The sequence below is a fragment of the Lissotriton helveticus genome, chromosome 2_1, assembly GCF_964261635.1.
Source record: "Lissotriton helveticus chromosome 2_1, aLisHel1.1, whole genome shotgun sequence".
Classification (NCBI taxonomy): Eukaryota; Metazoa; Chordata; class Amphibia; order Caudata; family Salamandridae; genus Lissotriton; species Lissotriton helveticus.
In genome coordinates, this window is record NC_136059.1 from 1,144,405,303 (window position 1) to 1,144,423,432 (window position 18,130).

At 45.1% G+C, this 18,130-nt stretch overlaps 1 protein-coding gene across 2 annotated transcripts in view; it reads right to left on the bottom strand.

Moving 5' to 3' along the window:
* Positions 1–18,130, bottom strand: part of CCDC171 (coiled-coil domain containing 171) — a 2,807,212-nt gene that overhangs the window by 2,140,122 nt on the left and 648,960 nt on the right. For both annotated transcript variants that reach the window (XM_078675985.1, XM_078675986.1), the window contains one exon: positions 13,984–14,076. In XM_078675985.1, the coding sequence (XP_078532111.1) occupies positions 13,984–14,076 (93 nt within the window). The remainder of the gene's footprint in view (positions 1–13,983; positions 14,077–18,130) is intronic.

Sequence of the window (18,130 nt, forward strand, 5' to 3'; positions counted from 1 at the left end):
GTAACATCTTTTTCCGAGTTAGTGGAACTCTCACAGGAAGCTGTTGACAGCTTTTTCGACAGTCTAAATAATATGATGTTCTCACCAGAGCAGAAATAACTACTTTTGAGCAAGCGAGCACACGGCGTTCCCATCACCCTGAATTTGGCCTTCAACTTTAATGATAAAGTAACATGAACAATTTTTCTCTCCAGTATGGACAGCAGATTTTTTCACAATCCCCAAAATATGTTTTTTTTGCAATTTTTCGGGACACTTATCTTCTGCTTAAAGTAGAAACTATTCTTAGAGAACTGAATTTCTATTTTAGGAACTTTAGAGACATTAGCTGCCCTCTGACATGTTCATGGATATTTTATTTTGTGATGAAATGGTCTCACATTTTTTTTCTTCTGTATTAAGAGCCATTTCATGTGTTATTTTCACATTTTATTAATAATGATGTATGAATATGCGTGATTAATTTAGCATTTCTCTACTGCTTGAGTGCATATGGTGCATATGATTATTTTTTTCTCGTATATTACATACTTTCGAAATGCATATAAATGTATTTTGGGGTGGTACGGTATACACATACACTACTGTATATTTACTATGCCTAGATTTGTAAATATGGACATAGTCTGCGTGGAGTGGGTGTAATGTATTCCTATAGGTTCTGTATCGATCCCCCTATTCCTGACCCTGTTCTGATTAATAATTAACTAGCAGCCATCCCACGGTGCAAAAAACGTTATCTGATTAAGCCACACCACGGCACAGAAACGTGTTATCTGATTAGGTCATAACGCATGCCATCTAATTAGACAAGCGCTATTCCTCCAGCCCCTGATAAGGCATACGGAGTTCTCAAAACAAATCAAACCTATGACAACCTGGGAAAATCCCTACGGCCATTGTTTTGATTTCACAGAGAACTTCAGTAAAGAATGTGCTAACGACCAGTTCGTATGACATCCTTATTGACGTATCTATGTCCATCCTTACGTCAATCTCGGCACCTTACAGGTATAAATATTACCGACATTGCCTTAAGCAAACACACGCGGTGGTGACGAGATCGGAGCAGCGAGACTTGCCGAAGAGGCCAGCACAGAGCGGACCCCGCTGGCGCTGCCCCGCCTTCCTGACGTGCTGAGAACGAGACGCTGCTTTTCTCCTGCCGAGAAATCCAGCTCCGGCGCTTCCAAGCAGCCCTCGCAGGCAGCTGGAATATCAAGACCAGAGACGAGAGATACCAGCCCTCAACCATTCTAGATCTCAGGTACAGAACTGAATAACCCCTTGCAGAGAATTCTTGAGTCAGTCACTTGGCAAAACAAACTTAACTTAAACTGCTACTTATCTACTCCCGCCCACGTATTAGGCTTAGGTCAGGTACACTGGGGTAGGCGTAGTTAGAAGCACCAGTTGAGTACGATTAGTCAAATGTATATATGTATGTATCTATTTTATCAATTTTAAATATCATATGGCTTAGAAACCATATCAATGCTTTTACAGTATTATTTTATACTTCTGCTTTTATTGTATGCACTTTACTTAACCATAAGTATTGCAATAATATCGATTCATTTCTCTTGTACGAGAAAAGAGACTGATCAATAAATAACATCTTTTATTGAACACGCCCGTCTCTTCCTTTTCTCTACAATCTGGTGAAACTAAGAATGCACTGAACTGACTGAGTAAAATAAGTTGTCTTTTGTTTTCACACGACTCTAGAGATACACTCTTGATTAGGGGAGAGCAAAGTTGTCATGTTCTATGGTTGTCAGAAACTAAATCCCTTCTTGTCTATCCAGGGAGGTTAAACTCCTCCTTGCCTATTCGAGAAAGTTTCTAGTGAACTCTGAGCTAGCTGGCAAACCCAAAACTTTAAGTCTAATATCGTCAGTAGAAGACCTAGTTAACCTCCGTCCTAGGTCTATACTATTGAAGGTATTATTCCAATGCGCAGAGCCTATTGGGATAATAGGAACTACACTACACTATATGGCAACGAATGTTGGCTTGCATACGATACTATGGATTAGTGAATGGAGTAAGATTTCGGAAGGGAATGAGGAACTGACGTTTCCTAAGTATGGAACGTTCAGGTTAGAGGCGTTACATCGGCTGAAATCAATTATGTCCTCATCGAATCCTCCGCCTAGACCAACACAGTTTGAGGCTCTTAATGCTTGGCTTAGGGCGGCACACGACAGAAATCTGAACAGGCGCCAAGAAAGGTTGAAGCGATCAGTAAGGGCAGTGCGAGATGCCCAATGGGATGCGGACGCCAAGAGATGGAGGATACAGGCTATTGAGGTGGATAAGTTATACGCAGTGAGAGAGGTGACAGGAGAACAGAAGCTCATGGAAGAGGATGAGGAGAGCGAGTCGGAGGACAACTTGATAAATAGGTTGTTGATAGATAGACCGCCTCCGAACGTTGGGAGAATGGAGGATAGGGGACTCGCAAGGGATGATGGGCCTGCCATAGAGGGGTACGTACCACTCCCTATATCAGAGTGGACACCTGTCAAAGGTGAGGAGGCACCTCAACATAGTACAGTACCGAGAGTAGTCGGAAGGTTTGTGGTGCAGAAAGTACCGGAAACAGAGAGGGTTGAGTCCTATGGGTTGCCAGACGCTCTACAAGTACCCGTTACCATAGGTCCTATAGTATTGATTTACAACCCCGAGAGAGACAGAGAGGAAGAACAGCTGAGGTTAGATAGAGAGAGAGCTGAAATGGAAAGGAGAAATAACACGACAAATGCCTGGAGGCAATTGCCAGGACCAGTGACGTGGAGCACCCCATTTGATTCAGCAGAGGGTCCCGCAGCAGAACAGGGGGGCCAGAGAGGACCGATGGACCTGAGGGGACCACGGCCGAAATCCTTTAAGGAGCTGAGAGCTGACTTGAGAGAATGGGATGGGTCCACAGAAGCACCAGCCCACAGGTCAAGAACAGGGGCTGAGTGGGGAAGTCGAGGCAACGGAACATTGTCTCATTGCGGGGCTAGCGCAAGTAGTCAGGAGTGGGATGGTAACAGTCCGGAGAGTAGAGGAGTTATACGTCATACTGACGGTGGGAATGAGCAAGGGAGACGGGAGAGAAGTACAGGATGTGGAGAGACGTCCCGTCTCATAACCAGTGAGGGAGACAGAAGGACACAAGAATACAGGGATAGGTTTAGATGTACTCACCATGCACCTAATGAGAATGTACAGCATTGGAGTCGTGGGAGCCTGGGGAACAGTGAAGGATCTTGCCATGGGTCGAGAGATCAAAGACCACCGGCAAATGATGAAGAAAGGGGGAATAACGGAATGTCTTACCATGCATCTAGGGAAACCATGCAGAATGGGACTTGTGGGATTATGAGAAATGGGAAAGTGTTTCACCATACGCCCAGAGAGGATGGAACTGCATGGGACCTGGAGAGATGGGAACATGGGAGGACTCCCCATAACTCGCCTGAGCCTAGACGTAGGACTCGGAGCTGGGATGGGAGAGATGTGAATGGACCCCCTAGAACTAACATACTGAAAGCTGCAGTAAAGGCCAAAAGACTCGATGTCACTAGCTTAAAATCTGACCTGGATGAGATAATAGATGGGACGTTGCCTTTAGAAAGGATTGACCTGTAGGAACAAGATGAGTTACTGTTTATAGCAAAAGATATTACCCGAAAGGCAAGAGCAATACATGAGAAACTGTCTGGACTGGCAGACAAGTATATGGTAGACTTGTCCAGAACAAGGACATTACAGAGTAACCATAGGTTGCAGTATTCAGACCAAGACTTAGACGAGAAGAGAACTACAGGATTAAAAACACACATAAGGGAGCTGATAACAGGAATAAGAGCGTGGAGAGATCTGGACAAATGGGAAGAGAGGTGGTCCAAAAGGGGTACTGTCAGGCGGAGCACGAGTGTGATGTCTCCGGAAGGAAGGGTAATGCAGATGGAGGCATTTCCTTTGAGAGAAATATCGAATGGGAACTATGTACATGTGCCCTGGAGTAGAGGAGATTTGGCTGCATTTACCAATTCATTTCCGAAGTTAAGGGACAATCCCGTTGAGTGGTACAAGCAGGTAGAAAGGTTTGTGAAATTCTCCAAGGTATTGTGGATTGATTTGAAACCTTTGTTTGACATTGTGGTGCCAGGAGATTTGTGGACAGCATGCAAGACTAGTGTCGAGTGGCCAACTGTAGAACCAGAAAGGAATGCTGCCACAAATGGACCGTCTGAAACTGTAATGTTGAAATATGAAAGAGTAATCACTTGGTTGAAGGAAAAGGTCCCACCACAAGACATAGATTGGGTAAAAATAGACCGAACAAGACAGGAACCCAAGGAGACAGTTCATGAGTTTTATGAGAGATTGCTGAAAACATTCAAACAATACAGTGGACTCGATGTAATGGATCCTAAGGATATAGGACAGTTTGTGTCAAAGTTTGTTTTGGGGTTGAGACCTGACATTTGTTTGATGATTCAGCAACATTTGATTTGTTGGCAAAACAGACCATTAGATGAGATTTTGAGGTATGCCAGGTACTGCAGTGACGAAATAGATTCCAAAGCAAAGAAGCTAAAAGAGAAGCTGATGGTAGTACAGATGCAGTCAGCTGGAAAGGGTGGACAGCGCCAACAGGGAACAGGGACAATGGGACGAAAACCAAACGGACAGAATAGAGACAGCGAGGAAAACCCGAGACCTAGAATAGACCTTGCTACGTTGAAGAAAACGACAAAGTGCCACCAGTGTCATCAGGTGGGACATTGGAGACGCGAGTGTCCCTATAACCCTGAAAACGGAGAACTAGAAGTAGAGGAGGAGGTTCCAGAGGTTCCAGTTCAAGGGGTGCCAGTGCCGAGAATCAAGGTGGCCAAAGGGGGGACTTCAGCTCCACGAGCTCAGTTTCCGCAGCCACCAAAGATTTCGACAGGGGGAAAGGTTTTTAGACAAATGCCTCTTTTCGTGGATGAGGAAAATTGTTACTACATTGATCCCTTGACGGGACAACGTGTAAGCAAAGAAGAGGATTGTACCCTCTGGACAGTTTTGGAAGTGGATCAAAGAGGACCATTTGTAGAGGCCGAAGTGGCAGGGTGTCCCACAACATTCTTGGTGGATACCGGAGCTACTCGATCAACTTTGAGATCAGCAGTGGTTCCGGATCTACCAATGTCGGGGGAAACAATTCAGGTGGTAGGAGTCGCAAACAAAAAATTACTAGCCCTTTGACGGAACCAGTGTCAGTGAAAATCGGAAACTACACGAATGAACATCAGTTTGTGATGTGCGATTCTAGTCCTGTGTGTCTGTTAGGAAGGGACTTATTGTGCAAGCTGAACTGTACTATATACTGCACACCACAGGGAGTAGAGGTAGAAACGACAGATGATGATGCTACCTTCAAAATTGTGAATTCAAGAACATGCATAGAACTGTATCCCACTCTGACTGTGGAGGACCTTCCTTGGGACTTACGCGAGGCAGTATCATCAGAAGTATGGGATTTTACAGGAGAAGAGATAGGATTGGTCAAAGGGGTAGAGCCAGTGAAGATCATAGTGAAACCAAATGTTGAATATCCAAGAACGCCACAATACAAGCTGTCTCAAGAGACGATTGCAGGAATAAAACCCGTGATCGACTCTATGATTAAACAGGGAATACTGAAGGAAATCGTGGGAAGCCCATGCAATTCCCCGATTATGGGTTTGCAGAAACCTAGTGGGAAATTTAGGATAGTACAAGACCTTCGAAAAATTAATAACATTGTTGTTTCATGTTGTCCAGTGGTACCGAATCCATCAGTGATACTGTTTCAGATACCATTCCAAGCTGAGTGGTTCACAGTGATAGATCTTTGTCAGGCTTTCTTTTCGATCCCATTAGACAAAGATAGCCAGTATCTTTTTGCGTTTAAAATGGAGAGTCGCGTCTTAACATGGTGTAGAATCCCACAAGGGTTCACAGATAGCCCTTCAATCTTCAACCAGCTGTTGAAAAAGAACCTTGAAAGTCTGGTACTGCCCCAGAATTCGGTTCTGGTCCAGTACATAGACGACCTACTTGTTGCGTCAGAAACAGAAGAGGCTTGTAAGACAGATACCATCGCCTTGCTGAACCATTTAGCTGAAAATGGACACAAGGTATCCCCGAGCAAATTGCAGTACTGTCTGACAGAAGTACAGTACTTGGGTCACCGGATGGAAAAAGGAAAGCGCAAGGTGTCACCAGATAGAATAGAGGCAATTATGAAGATGAACTCGCCTACAACACAGAGAGAAGTCAGGATGTTTCTAGGAATGGTTGGTTATTGCCGACAGTGGATAGCTAACTTTTCACTGAAAGCAAAACCCTTACAGAAACTGACGCACAAGGAGGTGAGGGATCCGGTACCATGGGACAATGAGTGCTTGATGGCGTTCCTACAGCTGAGAGATGACTTGTGTCGTGCTCCGGCTCTGGGGATGCCGGACTATGAGAGGCCATTTTCCCTCTATTGCTGCGAAAGGGAGGGCTGTGCTTTGTCAGTTTTAGTGCAAGTCCATGGAAATGCCCGTAGACCAGTTGCATACTTTTCGGCTACCTTAGACCCAGTAGCCGCAGCGTTGCCCGGATGTCTCAAATCTGTTGCTGCAACAGGTGTCAGCATTGAGCGTTGTGAAAGCATAGTGATGGGACACCAGTTAGTGGTGTATGTACCTCATTCTGTGGAACTGTTAATGACCAGGACCAAGACCCAGCACTTGACTAACAGTAGGCTCACGCGCTATGAGCAAGTTATTCTTGCTGCAGAGAACGTGACCCTTAAGAGGTGCTCTGTCTTGAATCCTGCTACACTGATGCCACTCCCTAATGACATTGAAAGCGAAGACTGTGAAGATCACGATTGCCTTGATGTGACTGAACTATGCACGAAGCCCAGACCAGATATTGTAGATGAGCCATTGATCGACCCTGATGAAATTTACTTTGTCGATGGTTCATGTTTAAGAGATGATACTGGTCGGTTGAGAGCAGCTTATGCTGTTTGCACCGTTACTGGAGTTGTGGAAGCCGCTTGCCTGGAAGGAGTACACTCCGCACAGGTAGCAGAAATCGTTGCATTGACACGTGCCTGTACAGCAGGTAAGAAAATTAGAGTCACCATATATACTGATAGCCAATATGGTTTCGGTGTAGTTCATGATTTCGGGCAATTGTGGTCTCAGAGGGGTTACATGACCTCCTCTGGTTCGCCAATCAGAAATTGAGAATTTGTGCGGCTGTTGTTAGAAGCATTACAGGGTCCAGCTGCAATCGCGGTTGTAAAATGTGTAGCTCATACGAAAAATACAGATTTTGTGTCACAAGGAAATAGATATGCAGACGAAGTTGCCCGCTATTGTGCGGAGCATGGTTATTCTTTCACGGAGGTGGAAGTAGGTGGGGCTCAGGAAAGGACAGCATTAAGCATGATGTTAGAAACGGTCGATACTTGGGAAGATTTGAAACAAATGCAAGACAATGCACCTGAATCTGAGAAGCAGGCATGGGAAACAGCAGGGTGTGTGAGAAGCGAAATGGACTTTTGGGTTTCAGCAGATGGAAGGGCAGTGTTACCTGAGGAGTTAGCAAGCCCAATGGCACGACAGATACATGGTCCAGTGCATTTGGGAAGAGATGCCATGCTGAGGGTGTTCAGGCAGACTTGGTATTGCCCAAAATTTAGGATTGCAGCAGAAGCAGTGTGTAAGCGATGTGTTACTTGTCAGCAGTTGAACATAGGGAAAAGAACACCAGTTACACTGAGTCACATTGGGAGGTCTGGGGGGCCTTTCAACAGAATGCAATTGGATTTTATTGAAATGCCAAAAGTTAACCGCCTTAGGTATGTTCTGGTGGTAGTATGCATATTTTCCAGATGGGTTGAAGCATACCCTACACGCAGGTGCGATACACTCACAGTAGCAAAGTTGTTGCTTAGAGAGTTGATACCGCGCTTCGGGGTGCCTGCCTCTCTGGAATCGGACAGAGGGACACATTTTAACAGCGAAGTTGTGAAGATGCTTTGCTCTGCATTGAACATTGATCAGAAATTGCATTGTAGCTATGGACCAGAGGCTTCAGGTATCGTGGAGCAGATAAATGGGACTTTGAAATGTCGAATGGCTAAAGTGTGTTCATCAACTTCCTTAAGTTGCCCTGATGCTCTTCCTTTGGTCCTTATGAGTATGCGTAGCACACCCGACAGGAGGACAGGTCTCTCTCCACACGAGGTGCTGATGGGGAGGGCAATGAGACTTCCAACTGTCCCAACAACTGCATTACTGAACATTACAGATGACCTGATCCTGGATTATTGCAAGGGGTTGTCTGACGCCATTCATTCTGTGTCTCTTCAGGTACAGGCCGCAGAAGTTCCACCTTCAAGAAATCAGTGCCACGACCTGTGCCCAGGAGACTGGGTGCTGGTGAAGAAGCACGTCCGGAAGAACTGCTTGGACGTGCGCTGGAAGGGTCCTTACCAGATAATCTTAGCTACGAACACTGCCGTGAAGTGTGGAGGTCTGCCAAATTGGATCCGCGCTTCCCATACTCGAAGAGTTCCAGCACCTCTTGAAGAAACAGCTCCTCTCACAGACGAAAATCCAGTAGTGGAAGAAGAGTCACAGGAGGGGATCGGTCAAGCTGTGGGGGTGTCTGAAGAAGTTGGGAGTGTCACAGAAGACGAAGAAAGGCAGGACGGCAGTGAAACCGAAGTCGCCACTGAAGGAGAAAGCTGTTGTGAAACCAACTCAGAGACAGAACAAATCCAGAGTGATCAAGAACTGAGTAAACGGACAAGAGATAGGAGAACAAGGCGTGGAGCAGCTACCTGGCCTGAAAGAAAAAGGAGGCCAAGCTTGAAGCTAGCTCGAGAGGAAACTCTTGCTCCTATATCCGAAGACTCAGATCCAGAAGAAAGTGCACAAGGACAAGAGCCGGAAGGTCCGAGAAGGTCAAGGAGGGTGCGAGTGCCTTGCAGAAGATACGCTACTCCCGAGTGGACCTACCTCGCTACAGATGTCCTCAGCGGGACGCAGAACTGGGAGGGTGAGGAAAGTGACCCTGACCAGAACTGACCCCTTCATAACAGTGGAAGTAGAGTTGGTGGTACCAGGAGTGGAGGTCGAGAGACTGCTGACACTTAACATCGTCTATCCTCCTCTTCTGAGCGGAATAAGAAAGTTGATCCTACAGACAGTTGAATTTCCATGTTGTTGTTCGAGGTGTCCAATACTTGAGGGAATCCTTCTTCGTATGGAAATATTCGAGCAAGTGGTGGAACTTCTTGGAACACGCATAGTTTCGGATTACTAAAGACTTTGCAAAGAACTTTGTAAATACAGATTGAGAGATAACCTAGTGCCGAGAAGAAGAAGAAGAAATTAGGGATTTCCATTTTAGAGGATGGAGAAGGACTAAGGTTGCCTGTTGCTACAGAACTCAGAGACTGTTTTGCGGAGGGGATTTTTCAGCTTCCAGGTGTGGTTCGAAAGATTGGAGAAGCAAAGAAAAGAGACTTGTACTGTGAAAGAAAATAGAACTACACTGTTTTGAGACCATGGAGGCTGGCAACCCGAACCGCAGGGCAAAATGCATAATAGGCACACTTTTAGTGGTAGTGATTTCCCTTATAGTTTTAGTGGTTACTGTATCATATGTAGTAGGACATGAAAATGATGTGAAAGCTGAAAAAGAAGCAAAAAGTGCATCAACACAGAAGCCTCCTACGATTGGCAAACAGGGGGAAAACACAGAGAAGGAGAAAGCTTTGTTAGATGCTGAAATAAAAAGATTACATGCAGATGAATCACAGGGGAATTTTAAAACAAATGCTTATGCCAAATCGCTTTATGAATATATTGATGTCATGGAGGCGAAGAACTGCTACGTCTGTATGCAGTTGCCAGCTTCTGTAGATGAAGGCATCAGGTATCACCATCTTCCATTGACCTATGGAATCTCATGTAGTTTATTGTTGAGCATATTTTATGAACGTGAGGGGTTTGAGTATTACTTCTCAAACTTTGACTCGGTATTGCCAGAGGTGCCAAATTATAAACACCTCAATAAATGGGACTATTATAAGAGTGAAGACAGGTTACAGAAGTTTTTCCTTCCATGGAGAACTTTAGATACTTCACATGCCCGAAGAAATAATTTGACTTGTAAAGTATCCGAAGTTGAGAAAAAGTTTATAGGGCAAGTGGATGATCGATATAGAAGACAAAAGATCCTAAAGGCTTCAGGACAATGGAAAACAGATTGGACCCAGGAAGAAAGAGAACACCAAAGAAAAGATAGCAGTGGTCCAATAGCTTTAGACCGAGAGAAAAGGGGAAAGCTGTGTATACACAGAAGTCAGACATATTATGAGAATGTGTTTGTGGGAGAAGTCAGTTGTGAACATGCTTTCCAGTTAGAGTATTCCTCCAAAGATTTCCTAAAGGAAATGCAAGTGATCCCGAATGTGTATTTTGTTTGTGGCAGAAATGCATACGTGAAACTACCAGATAATTGGTATGGATCATGTTACTTAGCAATTGTCTTCCCCAAAATTTACCATGCTGAGGACTTAGAAACCAAAAAGAGGGGAAAACAAACTAGGAGAAGGAGGGGTGTAAGCGCGGAGGAGGTAGTTGGAGATGTAATTGGTGCCATGTTCCCTATTTTGGGGATAGCACTAAATGATGTTAAGATAAGAAGGTTGGCAACAGTTGTAGATAGACTATCCGCCAGTACTGCTAGATCTCTAATGCTGGTGGAGGGAGAGATGCAATCGATAAGGGCAATGGTTCTTCAAAACCGACTTGCTCTAGACGTTCTGTTGGCCAAAGAGGGCGGAGTCTGTAAGGCTTTGAAGGTCCAGGAATGTTGCACTTACATTCCAGACAATTCAAAACCTCTAGAAAAGTACATTCGAAATATTACTGAAATACACCACGAGATAGAAGATTTGACTAAGGTAACAGTGTGGGAAAAAGTAGGTCGAGGAATGGGTAAAGTTGGAGGTTGGTTTGCCAACCTGGGAAAGAATATCATTTGGTACATATTGAAACCTATCATCATAATAGTGATTTGTATAATCACTTTGTGGGGATTGGTGAGACTGTACAAATGGTATCGAGCAAACAGATTGCAGAGATCCATGCGAGAGCAGGGGAAGAAACTAGCTGCGATGCAGGAGAATCAGTACAGGAGTCTGAGGGCTTTAGAGGAGATGAAACGAGGGAAGGTTGCAACGACTTCAGTTTGATACTCTATACCTTAGAGGGGGTGTTGTGAGGATGATGACTACTGTAAGTCATCAAAGGGGGGATTGAGAGAGCACAAATCTGAAAAATGTAGAAGTGCACCATATTTACAAGCACGTTGTATTAGTCTAGTATATAATATACAAGAGTGTCAACTTATAGAGAGAAAATATATTCATGAGTGTTTAATTAGAGTAGGGATACATATATCAGTGTGAAAAACTAATGTAGAGATTTGTAGAAATGTTAGAATGATGTTGGAGTCTCACGTTATGGGGCTGTGTGTGAAAAAGAAATGTAATTCTGCAAACCATGGAAATGTGTAGGCCACATGGCATTTCACAAGAAACGAAAGATGCTGCTACACTTTTAAGTAACTTGGATTCTAATGTCATTTTACTATAGAGTATTGTTAATCATAGAATTGAAATAATGTTTTAAATAGATGTGTTACTTTATAGTAATGTGTGTTAGTTAGAATACTGTTTAAACATAGAAATTAAATGTGCATATTGCAGAGGCCCGTTTCATGTAATTCTAAGTAGGCCTGAATAGATAAAGTCGTTTCTTTGATCTGCATGTGCTCGTTAAGGAGAGGTCGTACAGAGCACGAATGTAAAGCCTGTTCAAAAATAGTTTACGACCTAAGATATGGTGGAGGCCGGAATTTGGGGCCTACCGAGAAAGTGTCTGTTCGCAGGTGCGAGGGGGACTTAATCAGAAATGATGAATAGACTTTGTTCAGAGACGCCAGGCACAGGCCTGTAGGAGTCTTCAGGAATTTTAGGGGGTACCGCCTGGTCGGAGAGAAGCCTGGGAAGCAAGGTCAACTTTAATGAAGGGTCCCGAGGAGCACCAGCATGGAATTTGCCGCCAGAAACTACACCACGTGAGAGGCGTCTCCAGGGGCGTTCCTATTGGAAATGTGATTTTGTATTAGGGACAGCACCCCGGGGTGGAGCTAGGGCAGATGATCTGAGGAACCTAAGAGAGCGGATGGGTAGGCAGATAGAGAACGGCAAGACTTCGACTTTGAGACAAAGACTAAGGGAAGTGTGTGATCTTCTTTGGAAGTCACCACTGCTGACACCTTTTTAGGTAAAGATCTTGTTAAGTAGGGATGTCACTTAGTCCAGTGTAGGGACAGCCTAACCTGAACTTTTCCTTTCTGTAAATGACTCTCAAGTTGCAACTCATAGCGATTCTTGCAACTCTCATGGTATTCGAGATATTTTTTATAATTTCCTTTTGCCGATTAAGAGCATTTAGAGAATTTCTTTTTATATTGATACCCGTATATCTTTTGAACCTTATTCTGAGATGTTTGTATCTCCAGATATTTTTGGCTTTATAATAAACTCTTAAACCTTTTCAGTGGTAAGTGGTTCTTTAGAGTGGTGTAAGTTCTTTCTTGATTAACCTAGTAGTGGATTGCCTTTTACTCAATGACAGGTACCAACGATTCAGTCGACCTGAGCTGGGATCTGGTAGGATAACAATAGACCAGAAATCCAGCGTCAGCAAAGGCAACAAAAGCTGGAATAAATCAAGAGATTAAGGCCACGTAGGGAAGCATCCAATAAAATATGGCTGAAATGGTAGTAACATCACAGGCAACTATTTTCGCAACAGCGATTCTAATAGACCCGGGTAGAAAGTTACTGAAGAGTTACTTACTGTACATAGCGAAATAACTATATAACTGGCTTGGAGGTCTGCCTCTGCTGCCTTTCTGTTGGTATGTCTGCATGTACACTGTGGGCATTGATTGTATTCCCACTATTTCTAATACATAGTAGTGTGAGGTATTTCAACTTCAGAAAGTACAAAAAATGTAAATGTGTTTTAAAAACGAAGAGTACCACATATGGCCTTAATTGAATGGGAGAGTGAATGAAGCTTTAAGCACTGACTGTCCCCGGCGTAGCCTCGATCCGACATTCATCCATCCAACGTCATCCGATAGTCTGAGATGCGTAGCCCAAGCGTCACTCCGTTCAAGAGAATGAAGGCCTCTGTGACCAGGTCTTCGCATTCATTAACACCTCCACCATTATCACTAACTAGCATTGTAGATGGCATTTTTAATCGGGATGTGAATGACTCAACTGGACAATGTCATGTCACTAATTTAACCAAGTTAGCACAGAGACTTTTTAAGGCATCGGCAATGTGGGCACTTGCCCAGGGTTCCCTGGAAAAGTAATTTGTTCACTATTGAACCACTGTCTGTTCTGTTTCGTTATCTAAACTTGTTTTGCCTACCTTTACTTTTTACTCCGTCTTTCTCTCGACCCAGTGTTATTTATCTTAAGGAATATTTGAGATCCCAGGCAAGACTTATTTCAACAAAGTTTAACATATCATTTAGCATTGTTGATAAAATGAGGGCTTGAACTAGCAAGACATTGGTAATAAAATTCAAAGTGTTTTCAAACAGGGGCCCCAAAAGTATGTCTTGTCCGGGGCCCCCAACATCCTTACAATGACACTGGGTTAGCAGGTGGAGATATTTCCGGCGTTGCATTTTTTAATAAAATATATATACATTTCAAATCTCAAATATCTGTACCTGTTCTACAAACAGACATGTCTTTGGGCTACATTACTTTATAAGCAATACAGTGACAATAACTATTGAAACCAATAGAAAAGCCCAGAAAGCAACACCGTGGAAGCAACGTACCTTCAGCATATCCGTATCAAGCTGGCAATTCCGCAAAGCTGCTCGGTGAGATTCAGCATCGTCCTCCCAATTCAATTCTCTCGCTGCACAACACTGATTAAAACAATACAAAAGACATGAAACATATTCACTTTAAAGAAAACAGCGACAACATTAGCTGCAAGATGAGTCACTGATCAGTAAAGAGGGTTCTCTCATTATCATTCCTAAGTGGCAACGGGTGAACTATGAGTGGCATCAGAGGAGACCCATGCGTACAAGGGGAAAAGAAAAAAACACAGGACTCGGGTTACAGAGTGATGTGACTAAAAAGCCAGATAAAGCTGAAAGTAGTTCTGATGCAAAAGGACCAGTTCGCAATTCTGCAATATTTTATTTCTTCAAAAAAGAAAAAGGTACCTACCTGTGGTGTGTCGGGCCGGGGCCGGACACGTGGTATTGGGACACTGCAATAATACAACACAGACTACCGTTATAGGTTAGCCGGAAAGACCCCGAGCGGTCTTCCGCTTTATTTATTTATACCCCGGCGCGAGCCCGCCCCGGGGTATGCGTGCGTGCGTGTTAGTGCTGGATACAAAGTATGGGAGAGCACGAGTGGCTCTCTACACTAACTTCCAATAAAGATGCTTTTCAGAACCCCTATCAGTGCGCAAAGGGTCAAGCAGAAGCAACTAGGCCTCCTGATGTCTAGGAAACTAACCTACTATGAGTCCGGAGTAATTGGGTCAAGTACTAATCCATGGGTACACACAAACTTTCTCTCGGGGGCCAAATTTATATTGTGGTTTGTGGCTGAGGGCCGCACCGGTGGGGGCGGGGTCAGTGGGGGAGCGGGGAGGGGCTAGAGCAAAAAAAACTGTGACCATGAGGTTGAACACAGGCCCCTGCAGTGGACGCCTTCGACCACTGAGCCACCAGACCCGGCATACACACATCTCTCACTCTCTCTCTCTCTCTCTCTCTCTCTCTCTCCCTTTCTCCCTCCCTCTCTCTCTGTCTCCCTCCCTATCTCTATCTCTCTCTTCCTCGCCCCCTCCCTCTCCCTCCCTCTCTCTCTGTCTCCCTCTGTCACCCTCTGTCTCACTCACTCTGTCTGTCTGCCTCCCAGTCAGTCCAATCTTCAAACATGGCAACAAGAAACATCCAAATAATTATCAGCTTATTGCCCTCATAGATGTTGAGGCTAAGTATTTTGCAGGAACCATACTGGAGGACATGACGCTATGGGCATCTGAAAACTCAATAGTTCCGATCAATCAATCCGGGTTCTGTCGCGGTCAAGGGACCACAACCAACATCATGGCACAGACCCTGCTGATGGAAGCAGCAAAAGAGATTAGAAATCCCATTTTTCTCTCCTTTATTGATTACACTGATGCATTCGACCACGTGGATCGCAACAAACTCTGGCAGAAATTGGACAACTGGGGAATACCCAAACTTCTCCTAGACGTGCTGATCTTACTCCACTCAAACACCTGGATTAAGGTTAAACTAGGAGCGGGCACACACCTCTCTAAACCCATTCCAACAACAAAAGGGTTAAAACAGGGTTGCGTGCTAGCACCAATTTTATTCAACCTCTTTCTTGCCGACCTGCCTGGGGAACATGATAAATGCCTCTGTCACGCTCCCAAACTAGGGAAAATCCCACTGTCAAATCTGCTGTATGCAGATGACGTGGTGCTGATAAGCCGGACACCAATAGGCCTCCAGCACCTTCTAAATGCAGCCTACTCCTTTTCAGAAAGGAATGCCCTGCAAATAAACTTCAACAAATCCAAGGTCATGGCAGTGAACTACAAAAAAAAAAGGAAAATCAAGTGGCACATAAATGGAGAAGGGATGGACCTAGTGACCACCTATAAATATTTGGGAGTAATTCTGGACTCAAAGAACTCGTTTAAACCTCAATTGGACTCTATATGAGGAAAGGGAACCATGACTTACCTGGCCATAAAATCTCTAAAGGCCAAACACCCCGACCTAACGCTCAACCCTTTTCTCCAGGTTTTGCGCGCAAAGCTAGAGCCAACTCTCACATATGGGAGTGAATCCCTCCAACAGAAGGACGCCGCAGTATTGGACACAGTAATAGCTAATTCATATAGGGCAATCTTCAACCTGCCAAGATGCGTCTCGCCTGCACAAATTCGGTTAGAATTTGGGATTCTGAAACAAACACTGGGAAGGCGGAGTGCGTATGTTACCAGCTGGCACAAGATTCGCAGCGCTGACCCTGGTTCTCTAAACTCCAACGTATGGGAAGAGCTGCTCCGACATCGTAAATCCTCAGCTAGAGATTACCTACTTGACTAACTTCAAGTCCTGGGTCTCTCCGACCTTTGGGACACCCCAACAGACCTCTTGTCTTTTAAAAAAGTTGTGAAAAAATCAGCACGCATCATCTCACCCATTGTGGATAAGGACTTATTAGCAAAAAGAGGGCACGGTTGGATCACGCTCGGTGACTATGGAAGAATGCAACCGCAAGCATATTTTAACATTGGAATGAATTTAAAAACAAAAGAAACGTTTTTTAAACTATGCCTTGGCGCCATTCCGGTAATTCCACATTTGCTACCGTAGGTAAGACAAAACTTCTCATAGCAGTGCCATCTGTGTAAAGCTGACAAGGAAAACGTCGTCCATGTGATATGTATTTGTCCTAAATAAAAAGATTTGAGGCACAACTTATTACGACCCTCCTTCAAATCACACGGCGTCTGGACATGCAGGCAGGCTGTCAAATTGTGTTTTAACCCCGCTAATACAAAATTAAATTGTCGGGTTGTAAAGTTTTTTTAATTAGTTGAAAAAAGACACGAGAGCACTTGAAGGCTGTTTTATGGACAACTAAGACACTGATATTAATCAAATTTGTAATACTGAGGAACTGCGCACAATGAACTTTTAACAATTTTTTAGGCATGCTTTTATTGTTTTGTAAAGATTTTAATTAATCATGTACAAATAAAAAAATACTTACTTACCCTCCCTCTGTCTCCCTCCGTCTGTCTCTGTCCCTCCTTCTCCCTCCATCTGTCTCCGTCTGTCGCTTCCTCTGTCTCCCTCCCTCTGTCGCCCTCCTCCCTCTGTCTTTCTCCCTCCCTCTTGTCTCCCTCCCTCTGTCTCCCTCTGTCTGTCTCCCTCCCTCTGTCTGTCTCCCACCCTCCCTCCCTCTGTCTCCCTGCCTCTGTCTGTCTCCCTCCCTCCCTCTGACTGTCTCACTCTGTCTCTCTCTCTGTCTCTCTCTCTCTCTGTCTCCCTCTCTCTCTCTCTCCCTCCGTCTCCCTCCCTCTGTCTTCCTCTCCTGCCCTCTGTCTCCCCTGACTCCTTCCTTCTGTATCCCTCCCTCTGCCTCCCTCTATCTACCCCTGACTCCCTCCCTCTGTCTCTCTCTGCCTCCCTCTGTTGTCTCCCTCTCTGTATCCCTCTCTCTCCCTCTCTCTGTATAACTCTGTCTCCATTCTCTTTGTCTCACTCCCTCTCCCTCCCTCTGTCACCCTCTGTCTTCCTCCCTCTCCCTCCCTCTCTCTCTCCCTCTGTCTCCCTTTCACTCTCCGTCTCCCTCTCTGTATCTGTCTGTCTCTGCCTCTATCTGTCTGTCCCTGTCTCTGCCTCTATCTGTCTGTCTGTCCCTGTCCCTGTCTGTCCCTGTCTCTGTCTCCCTCTCCCTCTCTCTCCCTCCCTCTCTCTCTCTCTCTGTCTCTCTCCCTCTGTCTGTCTCCATCTGTCTCCCTCTGTCTCCCTCTCTCTGGCTCCCTCTATCTGTCTCCCTCATTCTGTTGCTCCCCTCCCTCTGTCTGTCTCCCTCCCTCTCTGTCTCCCTGTGTGTCACCCTCTGTCTCCCTCTGTGCCTCCCTCTGTCTCCCTCCTTCTGTCTCCTCTCTCTCTCTCTCTCCCTCTCTCCCTCTGTCTGTCTTCCTCTCTCTCTGTCTCCCTCCCTCTATCTCCCTCTGAATGTCTCCCACTGTCTGTCTCCCTCTGCCTGTCACCCTCTCTTTCTGTCTCCCTCTCCCTCCCTCTCCCTCTCCCTCCCTCTGTCTCTGTCTCCCTCCCTCTGTCTCCCTCCCTCCCTCCGTCTCTGTCTCTGTCTCCCTCCCTCTATCTCCCTCTGAATGTCTCCCTCTGTCTGTCTCCC